This window comes from Pseudoliparis swirei, chromosome 4 (genome assembly GCF_029220125.1).
Source record: "Pseudoliparis swirei isolate HS2019 ecotype Mariana Trench chromosome 4, NWPU_hadal_v1, whole genome shotgun sequence".
Lineage (NCBI taxonomy): Eukaryota > Metazoa > Chordata > Actinopteri > Perciformes > Liparidae > Pseudoliparis > Pseudoliparis swirei.
This window is the reverse complement of record NC_079391.1, coordinates 20,253,959-20,280,846: the sequence shown is the minus strand read 5'-3', so window position 1 is coordinate 20,280,846 and position 26,888 is coordinate 20,253,959. Positions and strand designations below refer to the sequence as shown.

The 26,888-nt window shown below is 42.3% G+C and overlaps 4 protein-coding genes and 2 long non-coding RNA genes across 9 annotated transcripts in view; 4 read left to right on the top strand and 2 right to left on the bottom strand.

Moving 5' to 3' along the window:
* The window catches only part of LOC130192188 (synaptosomal-associated protein 25-A-like), a 44,927-nt gene extending 37,960 nt beyond the window's left edge, over positions 1 to 6,967 (top strand). For both annotated transcript variants that reach the window (XM_056411968.1, XM_056411967.1), the window contains exons 6-8: positions 3,346 to 3,465; positions 4,437 to 4,581; positions 5,515 to 6,967. In XM_056411968.1, coding sequence (XP_056267943.1) covers positions 3,346 to 3,465; positions 4,437 to 4,581; positions 5,515 to 5,583 — 334 coding nt within the window. In that variant the 3' untranslated portion in view covers positions 5,584 to 6,967. The remainder of the gene's footprint in view (positions 1 to 3,345; positions 3,466 to 4,436; positions 4,582 to 5,514) is intronic.
* Positions 6,968 to 7,384: 417 nt separating this feature from the next.
* On the bottom strand, positions 7,385 to 9,226 carry LOC130192194 (uncharacterized). The gene is made up of 2 exons (XR_008831348.1): positions 8,837 to 9,226; positions 7,385 to 7,884 (listed from the first exon to the last, which is right to left on the bottom strand). It is a non-coding gene; the product is annotated as an uncharacterized LOC130192194 (long non-coding RNA).
* A 2,440-nt stretch (positions 9,227 to 11,666) lies between these two features.
* LOC130192191 (cytochrome c oxidase subunit 5A, mitochondrial-like) lies at positions 11,667 to 14,095 on the top strand. Its single transcript, XM_056411970.1, has 5 exons — positions 11,667 to 11,794; positions 12,753 to 12,869; positions 13,165 to 13,286; positions 13,694 to 13,813; positions 13,963 to 14,095. Exons 1-5 carry the CDS (start codon positions 11,722 to 11,724, stop codon positions 13,969 to 13,971), a joined length of 441 nt encoding a protein of 146 aa, XP_056267945.1. The 5' UTR covers positions 11,667 to 11,721; the 3' UTR covers positions 13,972 to 14,095.
* Positions 14,096 to 14,252: 157 nt separating this feature from the next.
* On the bottom strand, positions 14,253 to 15,157 carry LOC130192192 (uncharacterized). Its single transcript, XR_008831346.1, has 2 exons — positions 15,069 to 15,157; positions 14,253 to 14,456 (listed from the first exon to the last, which is right to left on the bottom strand). It is a non-coding gene; the product is annotated as an uncharacterized LOC130192192 (long non-coding RNA).
* fam219b (family with sequence similarity 219 member B) lies at positions 15,071 to 21,404 on the top strand. The gene is made up of 6 exons (XM_056411969.1): positions 15,071 to 15,232; positions 15,709 to 15,817; positions 17,222 to 17,300; positions 17,411 to 17,488; positions 18,619 to 18,670; positions 19,032 to 21,404. Exons 1-6 carry the CDS (start codon positions 15,158 to 15,160, stop codon positions 19,179 to 19,181), a joined length of 543 nt encoding a protein of 180 aa, XP_056267944.1. The 5' UTR covers positions 15,071 to 15,157; the 3' UTR covers positions 19,182 to 21,404.
* A 960-nt stretch (positions 21,405 to 22,364) lies between these two features.
* LOC130192505 (AT-rich interactive domain-containing protein 3B-like) overlaps positions 22,365 to 26,888 on the top strand; it is a 49,769-nt gene continuing 45,245 nt past the window's right edge. The window contains exons 1-2 of one of the 3 annotated variants that reach the window (XM_056412543.1): positions 22,365 to 22,761; positions 24,102 to 24,737. In XM_056412543.1, coding sequence (XP_056268518.1) covers positions 22,726 to 22,761; positions 24,102 to 24,737 — 672 coding nt within the window. In that variant the 5' untranslated portion in view covers positions 22,365 to 22,725. Of the gene's footprint in view, positions 22,762 to 22,862; positions 22,956 to 24,101; positions 24,738 to 26,888 lie in introns of those variants that run through there. The other 2 variants (XM_056412544.1, XM_056412545.1) reach the window with 2 other exon arrangements.

Here is a 26,888-nt window from a genome sequence, read left to right as displayed (position 1 = left end):
GTTGTTGCAGTTGACATTTCCATATGTATATCAATTAAACAAACAATATATAACCTGTCAATTAGTGAGCTTTAGAAATAGTTTTTAGAGAGCCAGGCAATCTGTTTCCACCGGTTTCCAGCTGTTGTGCTAAACTAAGCTCATCTAGCTGTCTGCTGGTGGTAGCCTCAGAGTTCTTTACCTCACTCCCTGCAGGAAAGCAAATGTGCAAAATATCAAACTGTTCCTTTCAGCGTGTAGTTTTTTTTTAGTCCCAGATCTTAGATGTGGTGATTGATTAATTTATTCTTGACTGTGTGCTATGTTCTACATTGTTCAGACTGTAGACCATCAGCACATTTGCAAGCCAGCGTTAACATCAGTCAGGGCATCTTTAAAGATGTGAAGGTGATTCCATCACCAGTCCAGTAACTTTATAATCCAGCACAGACGGTAAAACAAATTCTAAAATGTCTAACTTAGCTTTCACACACCAACTTTGGCAAATGACCCTCACTAAACAAGTTGTAAGCATAGGATGCCTCTGTTGGCCCCTGCCTGTCTTACCCAAGGACTGTCATACAAGAGCGAGGTCAACTTGAGCACACTCATTTTAATAATAAAGAGATTACACCGTGTATTTGTAATGTGAAAGCTTCGTTATAAAGGTGGATTCCCCAATTCCCGTTTTGCCAAATTCCTCTGTGATCTGATCTCCTCGACAGCCAAACTATGGCAACTTAGTCATGTCTGAGCGTACGATACTCTGGGACCAATACACGTACTGTATACAGTTGTCTATCTCCGAGCTAGAGAAAAGACAAGGGGCTGACAAACCAAGACATACACGGCTATATGTTGGTTATTTTTGGTGGGTTTGCAGCAGGATGTTTCGCGATGCGACATGCGGAACCATCTTAACAACAGACGAAACAGGGCTGAGCAGGATTCTTGACACTCGCAAACGCAACTAATCTGCTTTATTTGCATCACAGCCGACATTTTGTAGCAGTTGGTTTAATAGTTTAACAGTCACCACCTGATTTATTTATTTTTGCTTCCTATGAGGAGGCAGTTTGCTGCCTCCAGCTGGTCCAGTTTGGGTCCTGCTACCATACGTGATGTTTTTGGGTTCAGATCTTGTCTATTCTATAGCTCTTTGGTCCTCCCTCTCACAAACCATTTGTGATGTGATCCTGTGGTTGTGGTTATGTGTTTCACCTCATCTACACATCTTTATATGCCTGGGTCAAATAGCATGTGAAAAATAATTCTTGCTTGTTGTTATAAACTGGAGCACCTGGTGGGCGTGGTTTGCCACCTCACGGCACGTTGCTCGCCTGTCATTGGCCAAACACCAAATACCGATTTGAACAGTATTCACTGAGTTGTCCTCCGGGCTGACATCCGCTCATCAGATGCTCCGAGCGTAATAAAACAAACGCTAAGAATTAGATTTGCCTATTTGACTGTATACAGTGTATCATCCTACATCCAGATGAAATGAAGGGCTCATTACTACTACTACTACTGTGTTACTAAGTCATGCATGCAATATGATCACCATTCATCACTGTTTTTTAATTTAAAAAAATTTTTAACATGGTTTTCCACAAGGGATCTAACTGCTCAGCTTTCTTTCACGAGATACAGTGTGTGTGTCTGATCCTGCTCCTTCTTTGCATGTTCCCCCCTCCGCCCCCGTGTTAAACATTGTGTACCGTGTCTTCCGCCTTGTACGTCCTCTCGACTTTGCACGTGTGTAATCGTGTCCCTTCCGGCCGGAGGCTGGTCATTATGTGTTCTGTGTTTGAGCTTGTGGTGGGAGATGGTTTTACCTTTTGAGGAGAACCTTTCAAACACGGCTTGTTGTACTCGTATTCAATGGATCTGCTTGTCAGATCAACAATTCACAGATTGCAAACTCACGTATGTAGGTGTATCATACGCATCCGGCAGGCTGCTTCTAGCAGGCCAATTGGCTGGACACCACAATTACGCGACACATTTTAAACACACAGTATGTAAGTTTTGAATATTGTGAATTGCTAGAAAACATGCATTCACATGGATATGCATATATATATATATCTATATATAGATATATATATACAGGACTGTCTCAGAAAATTTGAATATTGTGATGAAGTTCTTTATTTTCTGTAATGCAATTAAAAAAACAAAAATGTCATGCATTCTGGATTCATTACAAATCAACTGAAATATTGCAAGCCTTTTATTCTGATTTATTTCTGATTATGGCTTACAGCTTAAGAAAACTCAAATATCCTATCTCTAAATATTAGAATATCATGAAAAAGTATACTAGTAGGGTATTAAACAAATCACTTGAATTGTCTAATTAACTCGAAACACCTGCAAGGGTTTCCTGAGCCTTGACAAACACTCAGCTGTTATAAATCTTTTTTTTTACTTGGTCTGAGGAAATATTAAAATTTTATGAGATAGGATTTTAGAGTTTTCTTAAGCTGTAAGCCATAATCAGCAATATTAAAAGAATAAAAGGCTTGCAATATTTCAGTTGATTTGTAATGAATCCAGAATGCATGACATTTTTGTTTTTTTAATTGCATTACAGAAAATAAAGAACTTTATCACAATATTCTAATTTTCTGAGACAGTCCTGTATATATGGATATGCATATGCACAACCTCACATGAACGCCCACAGCACGACTAGTCTTGGTAATGTTCACAGACAAGTGCAAACACACACATATACATACATATACATATATATATATATACAGGACTGTCTCAGAAAATTAGAATATTGTGATAAAGTTCTTTATTTTCTGTAATGCAATTAAAAAAACAAAAATGTCATGCATTCTGGATTCATTACAAATCAACTGAAATATTGCAAGCCTTTTATTCTTTTAATATTGCTGATTATGGCTTACAGCTTAAGAAAACTCTAAAATCCTATCTCATAAAATTTTAATATTTCCTCAGACCAAGTAAAAGATTTATAACAGCTGAGTGTTTGTCAAGGCTCAGGAAACCCTTGCAGGTGTTTCGAGTTAATTAGACAATTCAAGTGATTTCTTTAATACCCTACTAGTATACTTTTTCATGATATTCTAATATTTAGAGATAGGATATTTGAGTTTTCTTAAGCTGTAAGCCATAATCAGCAATAAATCAGAATAAAAGGCTTGCAATATTTCAGTTGATTTGTAATGAATCCAGAATGCATGACGTTTGTTTTTAATTGCATTACAGAAAATAAAGAACTTCATCACAATATTCTAATTTTCTGAGACAGTCCTGTATATATATATATATTCATACACACACACACCGCAGCAGTTAAACTGGGCCTGACTGAAATGTGTGTGGTAGGTTTAAGGGCGGGGGCCAGGCCTGGGGAGCGAACCAGGATGGAGTTGTGAACAGCCAGCCGGGGGCTCGAGTGATGGACGAACGTGAACAGATGGCCATCAGCGGGGGCTTTATCCGCAGGTAAGTAGTGTGTGAGTGTGTGTGTGTGTGTGTCTGTGTGTGTCTGTGTAGGTGTCCTTCTGTGTGTGTGTAGCTGGCAGTCTTGCTGATCTGTGTGTGTTTGCAGAAGTGCTGGTTTGTGTGATATTGTTTGCGTGATATTATATGAGACTCATCCTGGAATAGGTCATCCCATTCAGACTCATCTTCACACTTCTTCACCTTCATTTTAAACATAGTGTCAGTTGCTCATCTGTGTTTTCATATTATTCCCCCCGAAATGTTCATCTCAATTCATCGTGTTATTTTGAGGCTTACAGATTGAAGGACTGTGCAGAAGAACCGGTATAAGTTCTGCAGCAATAAGGGTTTAATACATTAAAGTAAAACGACCTGATGGATCATTGTTGTTTCCAGCCTATCTCGCTTGTGACCACTTCAAATAAAAGTGTACTTTTAACCCCCCTGCCCCATCATTAGTGTCAGAAGTCTAAAAGTTGAACCCTAAACTTTGTCGTTTTCAAAAGATGAGCAGGTAAAATTATCCACAAAAAAAATCAATGAATTCAAATGTGTGTACCATAGCTGTGTTTTAAACATCCTGTGACCCGTTGGGCACTACTATGACATGTGATCTCAGCATTGTGGATCCAGGAGAATTACCAGGGTTTCTTCCCCAGTTTTTTTCCAATTCTCTGGAAAACCGGACTCTCACAGAGTGAAGTTTTGTGCTGTCCATGGTACTGAATCTCCAGACTGCTTATAAAGTGTGTGATGTAAAGTGTGCCATGTGGTCATATAACCCATTTGAATTCCAAGAACATTGTGATTTATTGTTTACTGACTTATTTACTTTTTGGAACATATGGTGTCTACCCTGTACACTGCTGCGCACCGTGCCACCCCATTTTAATGAGGCTCGTGCTCTCCAGCACAATGTGATGGATCCCCACATGATCTTTGGCCCACTTCCCTCCTCCTGTGTGCTCCAGGGTAACTGAGGACGCCCGGGAGAACGAGATGGATGAGAACCTGGAGCAGGTGGGCGGGATCATTGGCAATCTGCGTCACATGGCCCTGGATATGGGCCAGGAGATTGACACCCAGAACCGCCAGGTGGACAGGATCATGGAGAAGGTACCGCTCAATGACACTATCAGATTTAAGCTGGTGGGAAAGATTACGTCATTTATCGGGAAGTGCAGGACTGTGATGTAGTTGCCATTTCGCCATTCTAAATTCATACGTATTGTTGGAAATATGTCCGATTTGAGTGACTAGGCAACACCCTGTCCGAGTTGGTGGGGCAGCCGAGTAAACGTTTCATCATAGGTGGATAAAGGTAGTGCCAACTCTGTTACACCGAGAGGTTTGATGCTCTAAATATTGACATTATGGATCTACATGTGAGGATCAAGAAGGAATGTTGTGGTATTAAAAGGCCTATAAATGACCATTTATTGGCCTTTATCAGTGTTATCTCATAATTATGGGTTAAGTAAGTAAACAAAAGGCAGCACATCTAGAGCATATGCTAGCTAAGCCATGGAGTATTTAGCTGTTGTTTAGCATGGATTCCATGCTCAGCACTAGGCTGTGTAAGAGCGGATGCGGCTATGCTGCAGCAAATCTGATTTACATGCTAATGGACACAAAGGTTTACATCATCTGAGTGTTACCCATCCAAATTGTCCACTTTGTCAATGAAATTAGTACGATTATCGAGATTAAAAAGGATAGCTGCGGTTCATTTCAAGCGTATTTCACAGAAATGTGAATATGCGGGCGGATAAGGTCAGCCGATGAATGGAGCCGGACATCGATCTTCATGCAGTTAGCCATAACAGCCGATTCATGCAAAAGTTGTGTTTATTAGGCAAGCTGTAAGGGGCTCTCTCATTGGTTGTTTCGGGTGAGCCATTATTTCTTCGAAGCCCTACAACAGAGATGGCGAGCGCAAAGTCAGCATGACCCATGGATTCAAGTACACATAGCCACAGTTATGCTTAAACCTGTAGTCTTTAAAAGTCACTTTTCCACCACACTGAACTGTCTGTGTGTCTCTTTCAGGCCGATTCTAACAAGACCAGGATTGACGAGGCCAACCAGCGTGCTACAAAGATGTTGGGCAGTGGCTAAACTGCACCGAGAGAACAAAAGAAGTGCTTTCATCCCCGTTCAACCCAAATCACCCGAAGGAAAACAACATCAACACCAACTAAACCAAGCCCAGACCCCCCCTCACCACCCCAACACCGACATCCAGCGCCCACTTCCTAAGCTCGACAGCAGGCGCTGCAAAACCATGCTTATAGTGATAGAGGTTTGCACACATGCACATATCATACATCCCCCCCGCCCACCTCTCGATTATGCCCATCATGTCCCTCCCCTTTTCGTCTACGTTGTTCTGTGTTGTTGCTCTTTTGAAATGTTGTTAATAAATATATAGTTCTGTTCATCATCCACTCAAAGTGTCCCCATGCTGTACATAGCGCTTCTTAAATGGCTTCATCGACTTAGATCCCTTGTACCCGTTTTCTTTATCGATCTTTTTTTATTTTTTTATGTCTGTGTGTAATATAAACTGTATGTACACCTCGTTCCAACATGAACGCCCCCCCTCCCCCCATCATGCCAGTGTCCTGGCGTTGTCCATGTAAGACGTGTTCATCAGTTAGGATGTCGTGATGCTACATGATGAGGCCACAGTGAATATAGTGAACATGCAGCCCTCACAGCTTGTAGCCAAGGCCACTGTTTGAATAGCAGTCATTTAATGTTGACGTGGAGCCATGAGGATGAAGACGTGACTTTTCTTTTTGTTAATCTTGACCGCTAATGATCCAACTCTTAGATGGAGCAGTATTAACACAATTTGATGCCATTGATTCTAGAGTATTAAACCTTTTCCTCAGGAAGCTAAATCTGACCAGTCAAAAGTGAGGGTTGAATCTTGAATTCATTTGTTGTAATCCATAAATCTCTGTTATAAAGGCCCACGTTCATAAGCAAATATTTTGCATTCGTCTGTGGTCTGAACAGCATTGTCGATGGGACTCATGTTATGGCATTAGAAAAATATTTGGGCATTAACCATAACAGGTAACATTGTGATCAATGGTCAAATCTGGTGGAGCTCTGCTAAAGGTCACGAGTTCAACAGCAAGCAATTTAACTGTTAGGCAAAGTTTACAGATGAGGTCACAACCTCTCCACAAACCAGGCCAGACTGCTTTACCCATGACTCAACCCCAGCAGTATCAAGCAGTGCATTAAGTGTGTTATGCATGTCCGACTGCTGCTAGAAGACACTGAATTATTAATTTCTTCAGACAGAAATATCCTGACATGGCAATCGCATGCTATATATGTAGGCCACACGAGAGAGAGGTCCATATTTATCTGCAGTAGTGTCACTGTTTTTGTTTCACATCTCTTTAACCTTTATGGACTGTGACCATCATTGTAAAAACAATACCTTGGAAAATGTCATTAAAACCATCATTACTGTAGAACCAAACTGAGCTTCCTTTCTATTTGTATGACTTTCAATATTGGTTTGTGTCCGTGCTCCGAGTAAACATCCTGAGCTTTTACACATTTGTATGACAGATGGAGATTCAAATCTCCCAAAAGACAAAAGCGTAATTGTGTGGAGCAGAAAAATGACTCTAGAGACATAGTGGCACTTGGATCTGAGACAAGAAATACAAATACAAATAAAAACCTACAGAATGGCAGTTTTTCATTTCTAGCCACAAGTACATGCATCGGGTGGAGAGAAGATAAAGATCCACTTGGACCGTGACTAGGGATGAGAATTGATAAGATTTTAACGATTCCGATACCTTATCGATTCCTGCTTATCGATTCGATTCCTTATCGATTCTCTTATCGATTCTTTTGGGCAAGGGGTGAAAAAAAGAGCACAAACGGGTTTATTCACATTAATTTTCTTTTATATAATGCTGCACACACACAGTATGTATACATACACATTTACTTTTTTTAAATAACCAAAAACATTTATACGATATTACTCTTGAACTTAAAATAAAACTTACATAACTTAAATAAAATGTATTCTGTTTAATTTAAACATGTTCCTAGAAATTACAGTGCTCCTTCCTTTTTTTTAAAGGGTATATGAACTGAGCTGCCAAAAATGAAACTAGCAGTGGCAAATACCAAGTGTCCAACCATCAATTGTATGGATCATCAACAATTCTTGTGCAGAAAAATAAGCATGTCTGCTTTCTCCGGGAGGATACGCGATCTCTCAGGACTTATTGTGTCTCCAGCCGTGGAGAACACTCTCTCAGATGGGGTGGAGGATGAACACAAAGATATGAGGAGGTGTACAAGACGTGCTAGCTGTAGCCTGCGACCCAGACAGACGACCAGCCTCTGAACCGGTCTGACTCTGAACCTCATCAGCTAAATGGGATGGCAATGGAGATTATTTATATAGTGAAAGCTGGTTTACACAATGAAACAAATGGCAATAACAAAATCGCTGAATTTGCTGAGCTGACATAAAGCCACATTAAAGCAACACTATGTAACTTTTCCCTTTTGGCGCTCCCTTCAGGTTTTTAGGTATTTAGGTATCGATTTCAGTGTGTCGTAAATACCCAGTGAGGGGGGGGGGGTGCGCGTGCGCGTGCGGTCATTTACTTTTGTTTTGGGGGACTGCAAATGTGGAGTACGTGTGATCGAATACAATATTGTTGACAACACCAAAAAGCTACATAAAAAAGCTACCCTTATACTGTAGCTGCGAGCGTGGAGTGGCACTTTATGACATTGCGTAATCACTGCCAGAAAGCAGGTCGAGTACATCCGCCGGATGTACCGGGCGGCTCCAGAATCTTACATAGCGGAGTTATTTCCCCACAGACCCCCGTTGGCAATAGTGGAGACGCAAATCGTCATATTAAAAGTCATTGTAGCGGCACAAATTTTTTTTTTGCTGTTATTTTAAGGTCCAAAAGTTACATAGTGTTGCTTTAAGAGGGGAGGCAAACACGACCTCTGCCTCAATGTAGGGGGCTGACAATGGAAGATTCTGTAGCTAAGCTAGCGTAGCTATATGCTAAGTTTAATAATGGATTAAAAATCGATATGCTCAGTTTAATAATGGGTTAACACGATAACGCGAACGTTTGCTGATAACACACGCCCTCCGATAATTAATACCGTTACGATCAAACATTTCTCAAAACTGGACTTTCAATCCAAACGTGAAGTGATCGATAATGGGAGACCAATGCCGGAGCTCAAATGTGTGCTTCAAACGAAGGGACAGAAGATAACTTGATCGACTCCACACAATAAAGGCAAATTGCTTCACACAGTGAGTGGTTGTGATCACTTTGGAGGAGTTTACCTTGGACAGAAAGAGATGAAGCGCCGACGTTAGCTGAGCTGCTGCATCGAACACATGACATTCCTGTCATTTAATTCCATGCGTGTTCAAATGCTTCTTCATATTAGTTGTATTTCCTCCCTTCGACGAAATAGACTTTTTACACACGTTACAAGTGGCGTAGTTGTCATTTTGTCTTGTGAAATAGAGCCAAACTTTAGAGCGCTTCTGCCTCGTTGCCATGTTTGCTGCAGTCTGAAGAAACTAAAAAAGTTTGCGCATGCGCAACGCCACAGAGGACCGTTAGCAGAACCGTTAAAGAATTTGGCTAACGATCCCAAACAATCGGTTCACTGGGAACCGGTTCTAAAACAGAACCGGTTCTCGATGCCCATCCCTAACCGTGACACAGTGCTTTTTATAAATGATGTGAAATGATTCCCAAACAAATACATAAATAATAATGACAATAAAAAGGGAGATGTTTTATGGTTTAAAAAAATCCTATCCTTTCCTCTGATATCATGTTTTATTAAATGTTCTCATATCAGGGAGATTTCTCCGTGGTGTCATTTCCTCTGCTGTCGTAGATAGTTGTGAAGACACTAGAGAGAGAAGCAAAGATGTGCAGCACATTACACTAATGGACATCCAGTGTGGTGCCCTGGGTTTAGGGCGGATTAGAGTTGACCACTCACTAAGAACACACACACACACACACACACGCACGCACGCACGCACACACACACACACACCCCTGGTTGCATGTACAACACTGCCTCTGTACATGCATGTGATGTGCTTGCATTCACACAAACACATCACAAAATAAAATGGATGAAAGTTGTCATCCATGTTGTCAACATGAAAGGAATTATACATACAAGGTCATTTATGGTTCATTAATAACAACTAGTGCTGTGAAAAATAACGTGTTAACTCAGTTAATTCAATTACAGGTTTAACTAGTTAATTTTTTATAACGCATTTAACGCATGCGCAGAATGAGCTTCCAATCTGTCTGGCGTTGGTCGTCGGGACGAAAAAAAAGTCACTTTCAAAATGAGCTTCCAATACACCACTTCAATCTGAACTCTGTCCGCTCTCATGCAGACGGTCTGTTCATCGGTAATGATCCTTCCGCAGGTTCACCTCCGGAAACCTTGTTACGACTTTTACTTCCTGTAGATCAGGGTCTCAACACGTCGATCGCGACCTGCCAGTCAATCGCGGCGTAGTGTCGGTAGATCGCATGACATTAAAAAGATTGGCCCGCCCCCTGACATGTTCTCTAGAGCACGTCTTTGTTCTTTTATTAAACTAAACGTCTGTTGTTGATCGTATCTCCACAGCAGCATGTCATTTCTGTCTCTTCGCGTTGCGTTAACACTTATCGATCTCCGTCTGGCGCGCCACAGAGCTCCGTGCGCGCGCATCGGGACCGAGCAAAAAAAAGTCACTTGTCAATCTGTCCACCTTTAGATTGTATCATGGTGGAGTTAATGGTTGACAAACAAGAGAAAATGTTCTGTTTAACCCTCCTGTTACCTTTACATTTACGAACATATTTTACCCTCGGGGTCAATTTGACCCCAGCAATTAAAACCTCCAGAAAATTATTAGAATTAATATTGTTTCCCAAGTTTAAGTGTGAGGTACTTTATGTTTGTTGACTACCTAAATAGCCCTTTAAATAAATAAAAAAGTTGATATTTCTGATATGTTTGACACAGTGAAAAACTGCCTGGGGTCAAATTGACCCCAAAGAACACCGACATTAAACATTGAATGGGGTCAAATTGACCCGAAAGGTAACAGGAGGGTTAAACATTCTGTTTAGGATGAAGATGTATTAATGTTCCATATGGAAGAAAAATGCTAAATAACTGCTGAGTTGCAGCACCATTGTATAGAAGAATGTATAAATGTATATATCCGTCTTTTGTCATAAATCTCTATGTTCTCACAAAATATACCGAGAATATCGGTAATATGTGATTAATCATGATTAATCCACAAAAACCTGTGATTAATCCGATTAAAATTTTTAATCGTTTCACAGCCCTAATAACAACATAACTTTACTCCTGAAATGATAACTTGATGTTTTGTTATGGAATATATCGGTTCTTCAGCTCCTCCCATGCACTTATTACGCTGGACCATTAAAAAAACAAAAATAAAAACAAGCTTGTTGTGCACTCGGGGCTAGAGTGTATTTTTAAACCAAGCGCTCCCTCTGCTGGTATTGTGTTGACTTAAAGAGTGATATTAAAGAGGCACTCCAACCCTATTATTAGCAAATGAAGTTCAGTTTTCTCTCTCGCTGTGAGCTCATCTCACTCAAAAGGTTTGAAAAGAAAGAGTGTGTTACAAACGGGGCGTGTTGAATTTAACAGATGTGGTTGTCTTTCAGGCATGGACGGTCTAATGAAAGATGATATTACGTTGCATTGTGGGGAGTGTAGGATCCAGTGTCTTACGGGCATGACTCATACTCAACTCTAACCCTGTTACACACTGGATGCCATTTACTCTCAAACACCGTTTTTTTTACAGCGCTGCTGATGTAATGTCATTTGTTCTGTCCGAAATAATGCTATCTGAAGTTTATCGGGAAGTCTTCCTGAAGCAATGTCAAAGCTGAATAAATAAATACACTGGATGCCAGAGCCAAGTATGTCCAAGACACTTCGTACAATCTGTGTTCCTCACAAACAGAGTGTAGTGCGCTCTCCGGTCTATGGTAGCACGTGATTACGAAACTGACCTGTCAGCGACGTGGACTTGACAGCGTTCGGCTTTCTCCGTCAGTCACGTGACCCTCGTCGTTTTCCTGGTGTTTGTCCGCTCCGCCTCCGAGTCTCCCTTTTTGACAGAGGACGGTTAGCACCCGCCGCGGTACCATGTTTCGAGCCGTGTTCCGACTGTCAGCCACAGGGGCTCGGAGCCTGGCTCGGTCACGACCCTGCTACACAGGTAAGCCCGTCTCCGCGTTCACACCTAACCGTGAAATAAAATAGACTCTGTCATTCAGAGGACTTCAGTAAGCGCGCTCGGATAGCGACCTAGCTGAGCTGCTGCTGTGTGGTACATAGCTTTTCTTGCATTATGTTTGTGGTTTGCCAACCTTGTGGTCTCGACCTGGACATGCTGCTGTGCTTCCACCTTCACGTAGCGTAGTTTAAATGACAAACCGCAAAATGAATGTTAGCCAAATAGTCACGACCTTGCGATGACCCTCCTCGGTTAGTTCAGGAGTGTCAGTAGCCGCAGGTTATGCGCAGCGGTTATCAACACGTTGCAATGTCCAACGTAACCGATATGATATCTTTTATATCTACCTAACGTTAGCTTACACGGTTTAATGTACTCACAGCTTGCTATGAGTGCCTTGAATGCTTTAGTTTGTGGCCTGTTTTGATGCTAATATGCTCCCATATTCTCCTCCTGCCTTGAACTCCACCTGTCCTGAACTGAACTCCCTTATAGCTTACAGTATTTATTATGTCGCCTACTCACCTACAGTAATATGAAAACAACCCACATTATATGACCTAAAGTTATTTTAAATTCATTGGGTGTTCTGTTTTTCCAGCTTGACTCTTTGTAGTTCAATGTGACCTCATAGTAACATGTTGAAAAGGCCAGGCTCATGTTATATCACGATAACAAGTTTTGATAAGCGATCATAGCTGACTAAATCGTAAACGATATTTGAAATCTTGCTTTATAATGTGTTGGCCAATTTTAGACCTGCACATTTCTTTTATTGCTGTTTGTGTTTGGATCCTTAAGAAAAAAATAAGAGGTTTTGTTGCAAAGGCATTTATTTATTAATGCATTACATGTACTTAAGTTTTTGAAACCTCTGATTTGTCAGTTATATTTAAAAAACATTTGAAGTATGCTCTATGCTCTGCCTCTTGTTTTCCAGCTCCATTGGCTTCCAGATGTTACTCCCATGAAAAGGTGGAGTCAGACGAGGAGTTTGATGCCCGTTGGATCACTTACTTCAGCAAACCTGACATTGATGCCTGGGAACTGAGGAAAGGTGACTTTGTTGACAATTTGTGCCAATTTCATTCTGACGACGTGTCCTCTGCACGTTGTCCCTAGTCATCCTTTGTCATGATTGTAGTTGGACTCATTAGATAAATATTCAAACAAATATTAGACCTGTGTTGAATAGATTTGTATGGGATCACTACAACCACCGATGGCAAAATGGGATTTTTCTATGAGTAAAATGTTAAGAAGATGTAACTTTTTTTCTCATTTTTTGTTTGCATTAGTTCTTTTTAATTTTGATTCTTCGAAGTAATAAGGATTTTTCCATTAATTAAAAGGCATGAACACCCTGATTGGGTATGACCTGGTACCCGAGGCCAAGATCCTGGATTCAGCACTGAAGGCTTGCCGAAGACTGGATGACCTGGCCACTGCCATCCGCATCCTTGAGGCCGTTAAGGCGAGTGACCGTCCCTTAATACGTTCACTTATGTTTTGCCACAAACCTTTTTATTAAACATTGTTTCAGTGAATTGCCTCAATAACTTTTATTTGTCACTGTAGCGCAGACACGCATCCGAAATATCTACATTAGGAGTTCACATTGTCACACTTAAATAAATAAAAAGGTATCCAACAGTTTCTTTAGAAATAAAGCAAAAAATAAAAAATTCACCCAAATACTAGGGTAATAGTATACAATTTGATAATGCAACAATATGTAATGATAGTATTTTTAAAAAAGGACATAAAAATGTAAATGTAATAGCAAATTCCTCAGCTGATTATATTGTTTATGACTAATTATTTATTTTTGATGCCAAGTTTGCAGGTATTGCCTGTGACAGAAAGTGTTTTGTTTTGCAGGACAAAGCAGGCCCTTACAAAGAGATCTACCCCTACCTGATCCAAGAGCTAAAGCCAACCCTTTCAGAACTGGGTATCTCAACACCAGAAGAGCTGGGCATTGACAAGTTAGACTGTCAGGTGAGCCTGCACGACATGTAGCTTGGAAAGGCGATGTGTGTCTTTTCCAACATGCCTCAAAACCTGTGTGAGTTTTCTGGCCTACGCTATATATGTAATGCATATTAGTTGCTTGCAGCTGAGAATGTCTTTTGTTCCTCTCTCCGCAGGTCATTTGATGTTCAAAGAGATGAGCTCCCCTGGTTCTCTCCTGTCAAATATGTCTATATTGTTGATTAAATCCATGTTGTCCTGTTGTGTACAAAGTGGTGGACCTAATAAAGAAAACCAATAATTAAAAAATGTGTTTTGTGTTTTCTTTTCTGGTAAATTGTTGATTTTATTAAAGGACCTTTTTTTTGTCTATTTTTCTTACAGCAAGTTTTGACTTGACACAGGAAAAGCACAGTTGTGAAAAAAATCTTAGTTAAAAATGCTATTAATATTGTCTGTACTCATACACAATTTAACCTCTTTTAATAAATACAAATACGTATTTTGATTCATATCAACAGCAGACGTGACAACATAAGCTATATGAAGACAGCTTTGGTTGAGATGTCACGCTGTGGCTCCTCTGTCGTTGGCCGGTCACTGGACATCTCCGTCGTGTTTATGATGGGGGAGCTGGTCTTTGAGTAGAAATCCATCATGTTGCGAACCCCTGAACAGCCATCCCGTGTTCCAAGCAATAACCACAGAAAATAAATTGTATTTGTTATAAGAAATTTGGGGGTTTTAGCCTCACATTGCAGAACATGATACTTCCTCAAGGATATTCAACCACCAGATGGCGACAGGAGGCTGGAAACCTTTTTTCCTGGTTTGTTTATTACAATGGTGAGAGTTGCATACGCTATAATAATAATAAAAACCCAAATAATTAATGCAATATACGCGAGTTATTGCACCATTTGTATGTTTTGAAAATGCTGTGCATCTACTGTGGAAAACCGGAACATGAGACCATTCTTCATTAAGTTTAATTATTCACTATGAAGTATTCAACTACAAATATAATTATATATGTACATACATATTATAATGTAATCGTTTTCCCCGTGTAACTTATTTGTGTTTCTAGTTTAACTGGGCGTTTGGTTTGGGTTAGATGGTTTAGTAACAATAAACTACGACAACACGGCACTAAACCAAACATTGCTGTTGAATTATCTTCTTGGCAACATAAGCGTGGAAAGGGTTTTATTTTGTAAATTTTGGGCGGAAGTGGCCTGGAAGCTGTGACACAGCGGAGCTGCGGAACAGAAGTGCCTACCTGCCCCTGAGGAGAGAACAACAAAGTCCCGCGCCGGTGGAGCTCTTGACACCATGGCCGCGGGGTGAACTGTGACAGCTGATGCCAATATGATGAACGACATCATGGAGGAACCGGAGAAGGACACCCTGCTTGAAGCGCAGCCGAAGCCACAAATTGTGTCGGTAATGTCGGCTGAAGCTAATCCGGCTAACGCTGGCTTGCAAATAGACACTGAGAGGCTAGTGGACGAGCTCAGGCAGTGAGGCGCCTTGGGGACTAAATAAATGTCATGGGTCCGTTGGGCGTTGACTGTTTGACTGTAAAGGGACGTGAATAATACTGCGATGATAAACATGTGCAATAGATTTGATCTCGTAGACCGAATGAACTGCTGGGAACATTTTGAGTTTTTGAAATAGAAAGTGGCTGTCCAAATGAGTTGCCCCACAAGAAACATTTTTGAATAAACTAGTCTCGTCGTTTTGTTTGTATCATTATTTATTGAATCACATTTGAGTTTTTGTGACAATCCTAAATAAACTTTACAGTCTGATCGTTTAGCTGTCACGTGGCGCCATTTATATTGTAGTCTTGTGGATCACTTGGTGCTGCACATGTGTGCGAAATTCAGATTATTCTTCGTTTACTCCAATCGCAGGTCCCCAGTAACGGCACGAGACCTAAGGCCGCGGATGGAGGGATCCGGCCGCCGGAGAAAAGAGGACCTTACATCATGTCCAGAGCACCGGCCATCCACCTCAAACTACGTAATACTTTTCTTGACTCATCATGACCAGTGCCATGAGGCTCCCCGCATGTAGACCAGAAGTCGCTTCCTAATTGTTCATATGAGTTCAGCTGTAGTTCACACTGTTGAACAAAGCAAACACACACACACACACACACACTTGAAGACAGCAGATACACAACAGGGTAAACCCATATACCCTGGTTACATGTGCAACACAGCCTCTACATGTATGTGATGCGTTTGCATCCACAAAAACACATCACAAAATAACATGGATGAATTTCTTAATTTATATACTTATTTGGTGTCTACGAGAAAATAATTAATTTCGGCAGACGCCAATTCCAGAGTGAAGCCAGGCAAATGTCACAGACAAGGGGGAGGTGGTTTTTATGCAGATAATTAGTGTCGGCGGGTGTGAATCTTGTCACGTGGCACTGCAAAAGACACATGATGTCATTGTCTATTGTTGCACCACCCACCATGACACATTCCTTGTATGACTCTTGAAGTCTCTGTTTTAAATATGTTCCTAACTCAACACTCAGTAAATAGGAAAAGGGAAATATTTAGCAGTGAGTTGATTTGAATCAATCTGACTTTTGGCATCAGATTTCTTGGGAACTAACAATTAAACGTGAACTTGAGCACTATAATGTGTGTGTTTGTGTATACACATATATATATGTATGTGTGTATATATAAAATCAGCTTGAACACTCACAGCGTTCCACTTTTTTTCTGCAGCTGCTCTTACAAAGTACACATGTACTGTTACATGCAGTATGTATTAAAATGGGACATCCTACATTTTCGTAACATTGCGCCTTGAACTTTGTACCACTTGCTGGCTTGCATACTGCAAAAGTTGCATCTGTATCCAGTAGGACATTTGGTATTTCAAGCATACTGCATTTTACATTTTATATATTGGGATCTACTAAATCTTTTTCTGGCATACTGAGTAGGATGGTGGTATGGGTATTGGAGCGCATGGTGTGAATTAGACTAAAGCGTGCTCTATGTGTGCGACAATGGAGGTCAAGTTTGGCAATAGAGTTGAAGGACTGTTATTGCATTGTACTTTATTTAGTGTATAATATGGTAAATTGAAAATACTAGTGTTTACTCTTAGAACACCTTTGTGCAGTCTTGGTGTTCAATTGCATAGTTTTGAATGAAGTGTTTTGCAAGAAATATTTGGTTTCTCTGGTATATGATTTCTTATTTTTGTGTGTACAGTTTCAACAAAGAGTGCCCTAATTTTATAAATGTGTGTTTTAGCAAGGGGCGGTGGGGAGTATTAAATCCTAGTCAGAGGCACATGATAGGACCAGCATGTACATGCATACCAGCAGGTGTGTGTGAACAAATGAAGTCGTCCCAGTCGGCACAACTTTTCTTTTGTTGTTATTTGCAGAGAAGCACAGGGAGATGGCGAGGAAGGCACTGAAGAGGAAAGTCCTCTCACCAGGACCGCTAGTGATGCATCAGCCAAGGCAAGGAGCGAAGAGCGATGATGAGGAGAGACAAAGCTGATGTGAGCTTACAGCTTAAAGGAGGAGATGATTAATTATTTATTTTGTACACTTTCTGGTTCTCCTTTCAGGACGGTGAAGTATAACAAGGGCTACGCTGCTTTGAGTCAGCACGCTGAGGACACTTTGGTTGCCATGGACTCAGACAGGTAAGGTGACACCAGGTATGGAGGCGAAGTCTCTGCCCTTACAGTTGTTCACCATGGGACTAATGCTAGTCAACGGAAAGAGGCAAATCATAATTTTTTTATTTTGTATCCTGCTTGAACTGTGCCATGAATTACACATGAAATTTGTCAATTAAAAACATAATCTTGCACTTCAAGAAAGTCGCGGTTTGATCATAGTGTCATCTAGATGGCCACTCACTGAAAGACATCATCGCAAAGTGACGTCATCAACACCAACATGGGTGCTACTTTGGCTGGGCTGGCTAGTTAGGTAGCTTAGCTTTATGTGTGCACAATAAAGATCACATCACTCCTGCATTAGCTGCACTGCACTGGCTCCCTGTAAAATCAAGAATCGCATTTAAAAGTCTTCTCTTAACCTACAAAGCCTTGATTGGTGATGCACCATCATATCTTAAGGAGCTTGTAGTACCATATTGCCCCACTAGAGAGCTGCACTCACTAAATGCGGGACTACTTGTAGTTCCTAGAGTCTTAAAAAGTAGAATGGGAGCCAGAGCCTTTAGTTATCAAGCTCCTCTTTTATGGAACCAGCTTCCACCTTCAGTCCGGGAGGTAGACACAGTCACCTCGTTTAAGAGTAGAAGCTCTGTCCTGCACAGGACATCTATTGCTTCTGTCCATCCTGGAGAGGGATCCTCTTGTGTTGCTCTCCTCAAGGTTTCTTCCCTTTTTCCCCCCTGAAAGGGTTTTTCCTATTTCTTGGGAGTTGTTCCTGATCCCATGTGAGGTCCTGGGACATGGATGTCGTATGTGTACAGACTGTAAAGCCCTCTGAGGCAAATTTGTGATATTGGGCTTTATAAAATAAACTGAATTGAATTTAAATAATTATGCATTAACATTGTTAGCGTTGTTGAATTCCTCCTTTATGCAGCAAACTGAGCACTGAGATACTTGCAGATCTACCGTTACCACTTTTGTTGCAACAGTAGACGTTTTACATTGTCACCATAAAATGTTGCCACCTGGACATGATCCAGATAGAATCTTTGGCATTTTCCCAGAAAAGAAATTTCAGCCGACACACACACACACACATTCAGTTGTTATCAGAATGACGGAACCTGTCGTACTTGTGCTTACAGCGATGAAGAGATCGATTTTGAGCAGTATTCCTCAGGATACTCTTCAGCCGAGGTGAGTTTGCCTCTTGGGACATTCCTGGGATGCTTTGGTAATCCCATGTATGTGAATGTGGCTGTGATGGAATCTCTATGTGGGTCCTCCATATAAGTTTGAATATTTTTTTGTGTCATTAGAAACCGTGCCTCTATTTTTCTTTCAATTAAACATCGCTTTGGTCAGCGCAGTTTCCACCCGATTTAAAAAATATAATAAAGATCGACAAATTATTGGTGTTCTGGTAGGAGTGGCAAAACCATTTACATGTATTAAGTGTTTGTCACAGCAACAGGCACAAGTAATGACGGTGTTTAAAAAAAAGTCCCCCCAAAAATGAATACGCGTGTTATAGCGATGTCATGTCTTCGCTCTCCAGGTCCATCCTGATTTAAGCAAGCAGCTTCTCCAGGACGGCTATCGCCTGGATGAGATCCCCGACGACGAGGACCTGGACCTGATCCCGCCCAAAGCCATGGGCTCCTCGGTGTGCTGCTGCTCCGAGGGCCCGTCCTGCTCCCTGCAGTGACGCCCGGTGCCGTTACTCCAACCGTATACAAAGGCGTGGCACCAGTTCCTGTCCCTGTCTTTAGTCACCGGGGCCAGAGGCCCCCGGTCTAATCCAGCTGCACCGCTATGCTGCCTGAGGACTTCCAGCTCTGAAGCCAAACTCCCCGCTCCTGCAGGACCACGTGCACGAGACCGCTCGGCCCACGCTCGGAAAGAAGGAGGAAAACGCCAACGGGACATAAGAACAAGCCTTATTCACTGTGACCCCAAAGTTTGACCGATTTTTCTTATTATCAAATTTTATTGCAATGCTTACTATGCCCGTGCTCCAAGTAAAGTGGGCGTGCACATTATGGGATGCATCCTCATTGACCCAGTTGGGAGATGGTTACTGTTGTTTCCAGTTATTGACTAACTATGATCATTCCCTGACTCTTGTTGCATTAACTGGATGTTTATTTGTTTTTCTTTAATGTATCTGTCCTAAAAAAAAATGACACAGTATAACAAAAAGAACAACTTTAATGATGTGTTTTTAAATTTTTTATATGAAGCGAAGCACTAAATGGAACTGGGTCGTCAGATGATTGAGTGAAACCACTTCATTTATTTTTAGCACACGTGCAATTGTTATTATTTTCTTAGCTCATTTTTGCTATCTAGATAAGACGCCTGTTTTAGGATTATCTTTTGCTCCACCCATATTATTTGCACTGTCCGAGAAGACAAAGACTTTTTACAAGCTTTGGTTGAGCAAACGGCTAAATACCAAGAAAAAGTTGTCCAGCCAAGTGATCCAATGTTTGTAAGAATACCAAATGTTACACTGCTGTGTCTGGCACAACATAACCAAGCAGATGAGTTACCAAGTGCTTTGAGTTACACTCTGTATTGTAGAAATGTTTTAACATCCAGAATGCTGTTGAAAAAAAACTGTTACAAAACAAGATTTAAAGAGCAAATTATATTTAAGATCCTCATGGAAGTGATCTTGTCATCTTATGATATTTGTGTACATGGTTAGACGTCGATATGTTTCTCATTTAAATCCCCCCTTTTTGTTTTCAATTTTTTTTAGATTGGATGGGAAGAATTCAAAAATAGATTTTATTGATTACTTGTTCTGTGTCATCTTAATCACATCAATAGTGTGTGGGGGACAGATTTAGGGTCACAATATTGTATTTATTTATTGATGAGTATTCATCGGGGACACTAGACGTAGCTACAGCTCAAAGCCAGTTTAAACCGCATAAGGATTAAGGCATTTTTGTTCACTTGTTATTTTTGTATCATATTTCCTCAAATTCAGTTTGTGTATGCATTATTTCCTGTTTTTTGTTGTTATGTGTCTGTTACATGTGCTGGAGATGGCTTTTTTTTCTTTTTCTCCACTTCTAACAACAACAATGTATGTGTTCCCTCTTATTGCAGTCTGGGTCACATCTTTTGTTTTTTAACTGCATTAACAAAATCAGAGACAGTCATCATTTTCAGGAAATGGATTTTGTGTGCGAGTATGAGTGAGCAACCAGAAAGTAGTTTGCCTTTTTCCACAAATGAGTCAAGTACACAGCGACTTTGAATTGATCGCTGTTTTAGTGCGTCGAGGTCAGGATCGATGTGCGGCTGCTGTTTTACGTACCTGCAGGCCACTCTGGCTGTCACGAGGCGGGACAAGTCCTATAAATTAAAAGGTAGAGCTGGCGACTTGGCCACCGTAAAGAATTGCAAGAACTTAAAAGAGTATGACATTTTGTGATGGGGGGGGGGATAGAAACCCTGATTCGTACTTCCGAGAATCGGGGTCTGAGGAAAGTGCGAGGTGTTGAGTCAGTTTCTCCTCGGCGCAGTCCGTAGTGGGTGACTTGGAGATATAAGCCGATTCTGCTGTTACACTTGAGTGTGAGTCACTTGATACAAGTGCAAGGTAAATGCTCTAAATGCAAAAGCTGTATTTAAAGTGTACTGACCCCCCCCCCCCCCCTGGCTCTGACTGCACAATGTTTCTCTGGACTCAAATATTGCACTTAACACCAGTGGTCAGGAGCAAGTACACTTGACTCACCTCTACTATGCAACTATTGGGACAATCTGCTTGTTTTACAACATTGTGACTGTGTTATTGAGTGCTAAATGCAATAACTCAGTTATTTTATGATGGTAAACACAAATCAGTTTTTTCTTTCTTTGATTGTACTGTTTATTGGTTTACATTATTAAAATACAGCTATTATCTATACTTGCATGTGTAGACTCTGATTACAATGATTGAGAATAATGTCCGGTAGAGATGTGTGAGGAGTTAGTAGTTCAATGGAGTTGTTTTAATTCTATGATCTATTCTAAATGTACGTATGTGTGGTGGTTACTCTGAAATGACCCCTTCTGTACACATGGTATTTCGTGCACCTGTCCATCCTGGAGAGGGATCCTCCTCTGTTGCTCTCCTGAAGGTTTCTTCCCTTTTTTCCCAGGTTTGTTTGGGAGTTTTTCCTGATCCGATGTGAGGTCCTGGGACAGGGATGTGTACAGACTGTAAAGCACTCTGAGGCAAATTTGTAATTTGAGAGAATGGGCTTTAGAAAATAAACTGAATTGAATTAAACGTTAGAAACATTCAGTGTGGCCACAAGGGGACAGCATGTAGCCATGTTGCTTTCTCAGTGCAATAGCTGTGAGGACCATTACAATGAGTTTACTTTGTATTATTTCATGAAAACATTGCGCCAAACTCACTGCCATGTTATTTATCACTCATTTAGCTCAACGCTTTCTCATTGATGTGGTGCTACTATTACTACTACTTCCACATACCTTATATCTATTGCTTCTGTCCATCCTGGAGAGGGATCCTCCTCAGTTGCTCTCCTGAAGGTTTCTTCTCTTTTTCCCAGTGAAGGTTTGTTTGGGAGTTTTTCCTGATCCGATGTGAGGTCCTGGGACAGGGATGTCTATATGTACAGATTGTAAAGCCCTCTGAGGCAAATTTGTAATTTGTGAAAATGGGCTATACAAATACACTGAATTAAATTGAATTGAATATCTACATCCCAGTGGTCCGGCCTGCTGAATGCTATGTTGTACAATTGGAACACAGGAATATGAATACATTATAGGTGAACCCACTTAATAAACAGTGTCATGGAACTGAGAGGGGCTGTGTGAGACACGTTGCTGTCGCTGGGCGGGCGTAATGCCGATGTGCGCCATGCGGGGGGTGTCGATTGAAGGGGAGGAAGGAAAAAAAGCAAGTGAAGGGAGTTACCTCAGAGCTCTGCGAGATATGAGATCGGGTCATTTTCCAGGCGGTCCCTTGCCCCATTAAAGAAGAAAAACCCCAGTGGAAAGGGAAAAAACGAAACACAGGTACATGTGGAGAGGTTCGCTGCAGAAGAGAGCACACAACGCCTTTCCGCCGGCGGACAAGTCGGTATCTACGGTGCATGCACAGCGTCTCAGTCCCCGTGCGCGCGCGCGTGTGTGTGTTTACAAGTGTTTGAGCGAGTGCCGCAAACGAGGGAAGGACGAGACCGCCGAAAGAAGGAAGGAAGGAAGGAGGGATGGTGGACAACTCGAGCAGTAGTAAGGCACAAATGGTGAGTCGCGGTAATGCTTGGCGTCCCTTTTTATTTTTATTTTTTTATTTTTTACATGTTCGGTCGCGAGCTTGACGCCCTCCGGTAGTCGCGGGTTGACTGACTTCTTTACGGGGAAGAGTTGACGTGAGCCAGCCGAACGGGACGTTTTGCGTAAGAAAAAGGACAACTTTCAGAGCTAATTTGACCCTATGGTTGGTTACTTTTAAAATAAAAGTAATTGTAACGTCAGAATCTTCCGGAAACACTACAGTGCATCTTTCGTTTGTATTTGGTTTTATTTTAGAGACGTTAATGTTCCACTGTCGCTGGTTTGTACGGTAACTTATCCATTAACGTAACGTCTTGTTACGTATTTTGTGGATGTGGCAGCTAACGTGAGCTAATGCGGAAAAGATGTACACTTTGTGTTTCTATTTGCAGTTTTAACGCGTTTATTTGCTCTTGGTTGGCTGTTCTCCGGGTCAAGAGAAGTTCAGTTTAACGTCTCTTTTCACGTTAACGCTGAAGTTTGTCTGCGCGAGGCTGTTCGGACGCCGCGCATCTTTCTCTCGTATCCTAGTTTGAACACTAGTTAGTTTTCTTGTTATATTAGGAACATTTGGGGCCAATTTTACGGCTCTTCGTTAAAGGCCCTTGGACGTGTATGCTGGTGGGATTTCGATGTGATAAATCACTGTACTGCTCCTCCAAGAAGTCAAAGTTGGTGAATAACTAATTAACTTTTCTCTCTCTCTTCTGGTGTTACCAGAGGATTATGGTTCGCTGCTCGAGCGTCAACGTTTTAACGTGCAGCTGTTATATATGTGTGGACTCCCGAGATCGTTAAAAGGTTTCCTCAGGATTACTTTAGTCCCCTCTTTCTTTTTATGTTCTTCTTGAACGTAAAGGTTTGGCTGCTCTGCAATGCGCCCGCTGACGTTACTCTGCTGGTAGACTGTTGGTGAATGATCTGCTTCATTGTTTTCCTCTTTTACACACGTCCAGGTCTTTGAGTTTATATGTTGAAGCTGAAAGCCCAAACCACCAGAACACACGTCTGGTTTGTGTGTGTTAGCGAGTCGGATGTATCATTGTAACGCTGAAGGATTTGACAAAGCCCTATTGCCTCCATTGACAGAGAGAGGAATTATAATTTAGCAAGTTTCCGCGACATGAACATGATGGAAATTGTATAGCTGGATTACCCATGTTATGGTGTTGTATACAATTATGGCTCCTCTTTAATTTTTTTGTTTTTTATGTGTGGTGCGATGCATTTAATTTCATCATGTCAAATAAGATAAAGGGGTAATTAGATTTCAGCATGTCATCCATGGCTCCTTCTCTTCCTCCTACAGCCCAGCATGTCTCAGGAGCCTGGCGTGGCCTTTCCTCAGAACACCTCTACAGGGGGGATGAAGCTGGAGGCGGTAATGGAGCAGCTCCAGCGCCAGCAGCAGGCCAGACTAGAAATGGAACACAAGGAGAGGAAGCTGCGAGAGGCCCACATCATGTATGCTCAGCAGGTTGCTGCCCAGCAGGCCATCCTGGCAGCAGCCCGGGCGTCCGGGGCCAACTTCATGGGCAAAGGCCTGGCTGGGGTGGTCCCCGGTGGCGGGTTGCCTCCCAGGGTCTCCAATCAGAGCAGTGTGGACTCGGAAAGGGAGGACGACGAGGACAGAGGCCGGGATTCCGGCGACGAAGATGACGACGACAATGAGATGATGGAGGGAGACGAGGGCAGTGATGAAGATGAGGGAAGTGCCAGCGGTCTGGAGTTCCTCCGCAAGCAAACCCTGGCCTTGCAGCAGAGTGCGTCCCACATCGTGGCCCGGCCGTTTGGCAGTTACTCTGCGTCGGCCCCCCAGAGGGCCGCATCTCCGCCCATCCGAGTGAAGCAGGAACCCGACGAGGGCCTGTCTCCTGCGGGGCCTCACTCTGCGACCTCTCCGAACGGACAGGCGGACTGGGGCTTTGATGATCACTTCAGACAGGTTAGTGCCCGGCTTTGGTTCCCAGCCGCACCATTTCATCCTTTTATTACTTCCATTCCTCTGAGTCTTTACCCAGGTATGTCTCTCCCCCTCAAACAAAAGCTAGCTTCCTGTCATGTGTACAAAGTTGGATTTTTCTATTGAAAATAATTTTTGGACATAAAGATATCCTGCTGCCAATCCTAATGTTCTTTAAAAACACTGTTTGTTGTTACTCTTAAAGGGGTACGCTCCCCTCTCTCTGGAGGGTTTTGTTTAATATTTCAGTCAAGCAACTGCTTAATCTAGACCGCGTGACGAACCTCCAGCAGTTTAATTGCAAAACAATTTAAATCTCCATGGATGGTTGACCGCCGATTGGCTTTTGTGGCTAAAAATCCTCCCTAAGTGAGTCCTGGCAGAGGGGTGTGTGTGCGTGCATGTGCATGCACGCGTGTGTCTGTGTGTGTGTGTACGCGTCCCTCCCTCCCTCCCTCTTGGTGCTCTGGTTTGGCTCTGATCCAAGTAGTGGAGTCAGCCGGGGCAGGACCGCTGCTGTGAGGCTGTGGGTGGTTGGCCGGGTCAGCGCAAGGATTTTGGGTGGGTGGGAAGTTTGGATGTAGTACACAGTAGCAATCTGTCACACCCCCCTCCCGCCCCAACCCAAGAGTTTCGGCTGTGTGCCAAGTGCACTTTCCCTTGAAGGTAAATATTGCCTCAGCACAGTGTTACAAAACGCTGGAATGCCAACTGGGAACCAAGCCGAGCTACATGTGGTTCAGCATAGTGGCTTGAGACGTAGCAGGTTAAAGGGAGCTCAGCAGCAGGGTGATATAAAAAGCCATAGTTGCACAAGAGTGGGAAGTGTCAGAGGGCAAATCTGAGCTTGATTAGTGGGCTGAGGGTGCTCGACTATCATGTGTCTGGATTTTATTACTGTCTATTTAAAGGCAAATGTCTTTGGATGGTTCTTCTCTAGACCACATTTCCTAATTTAGGGAAGGCGGTAGTACAGAGGAGGGAGGAGGGGTGGTAGTAGTCCTAGTTTTATTATCATTGTATATCAACCAGAGCCTATGGCCTTACAGGGATTAGCTGGAGATGATTTAAACACATCACATGAATATGAGTAGTGTATAGAATGGAGTTTTCATTGATGTTGGAGCAGTAATACGCTGCGAGAGGGCCCGGCTTTGTGTGAACGTTGTCGGAACAGATGATCACAGCAGCAGAGTTGCAGCTGACCAGTGCCCTATCTGTGGCCCGGTGTCTTTTATTAGGAGAGGCGGGCCGAGCCTGGGGGTTGGGGGAGGCATTATGGGACGAGGATTGGTCTGGCCTTTTTTTTTTTTTTCCCTGTCTTTTATCTTTCCTGTCATTATGTCAGCTCTGCAGTATTTAATGACGGCTCATCTCTTCAGGCAGTTTCAGGTTGCACCGCTGGAGGGGGAGGGGGACAGTGGAGGCAGGGGAACTGTTTTTTGTGTGGGTTTTTTTGTTTCTTTTTTTGATATTATTGTCTTAAAGAGGAGAGGAGCCTGGTAGATGCCACAAATACTGACCACCTATAATAATAATGTAGGGAGCAGCTCATTTATTCTTGTGTGTGTGTGTGTGTCACAGCAGACGATATACGGAGCTTGTTCTGCTGATTTCATCCACAACCGCTTGCAGATAACCGGATGTTCACGTCCCATGTGCGAGTACACCAAGATGTGGAGCAAACTAAAAGCGGTAATCGCAAAGGTCATATGTCGCTCTTAAACAATGAGTGGAACATGAGTCACACACCGCAGAATAAGAACAAACAAACATCTCGTGTAGCTGTCGTAACAAGGTAATGTTTAGCTGCATGGGAGTTGCCAGCAACAACACTTGACTGACAACCATTTGATTAGTCTGTCTTGTAGTCCTGTACTCCTAAGTGTTTTGAGTGTATGAGTGGCAAGGGGCCTGTGCAGGTCAGATGTGGGTGGACAGACACGGGTAGCCAGTGTTTTCATGTCAGTGATGTATGTGTGGTGACCTCAGCCCTGTCCTAAACAGCAGAGTAAATAATTGTCAAACAAGGGGATGGACAAAGGCGCCGCGTGGAGGGCGAGCGGGCTAGGGAGGGCAGCCGGCCGGCCTCAGCACTTTGGCCTCCACCGCAGTGGGACAGAGGCTGCCTGA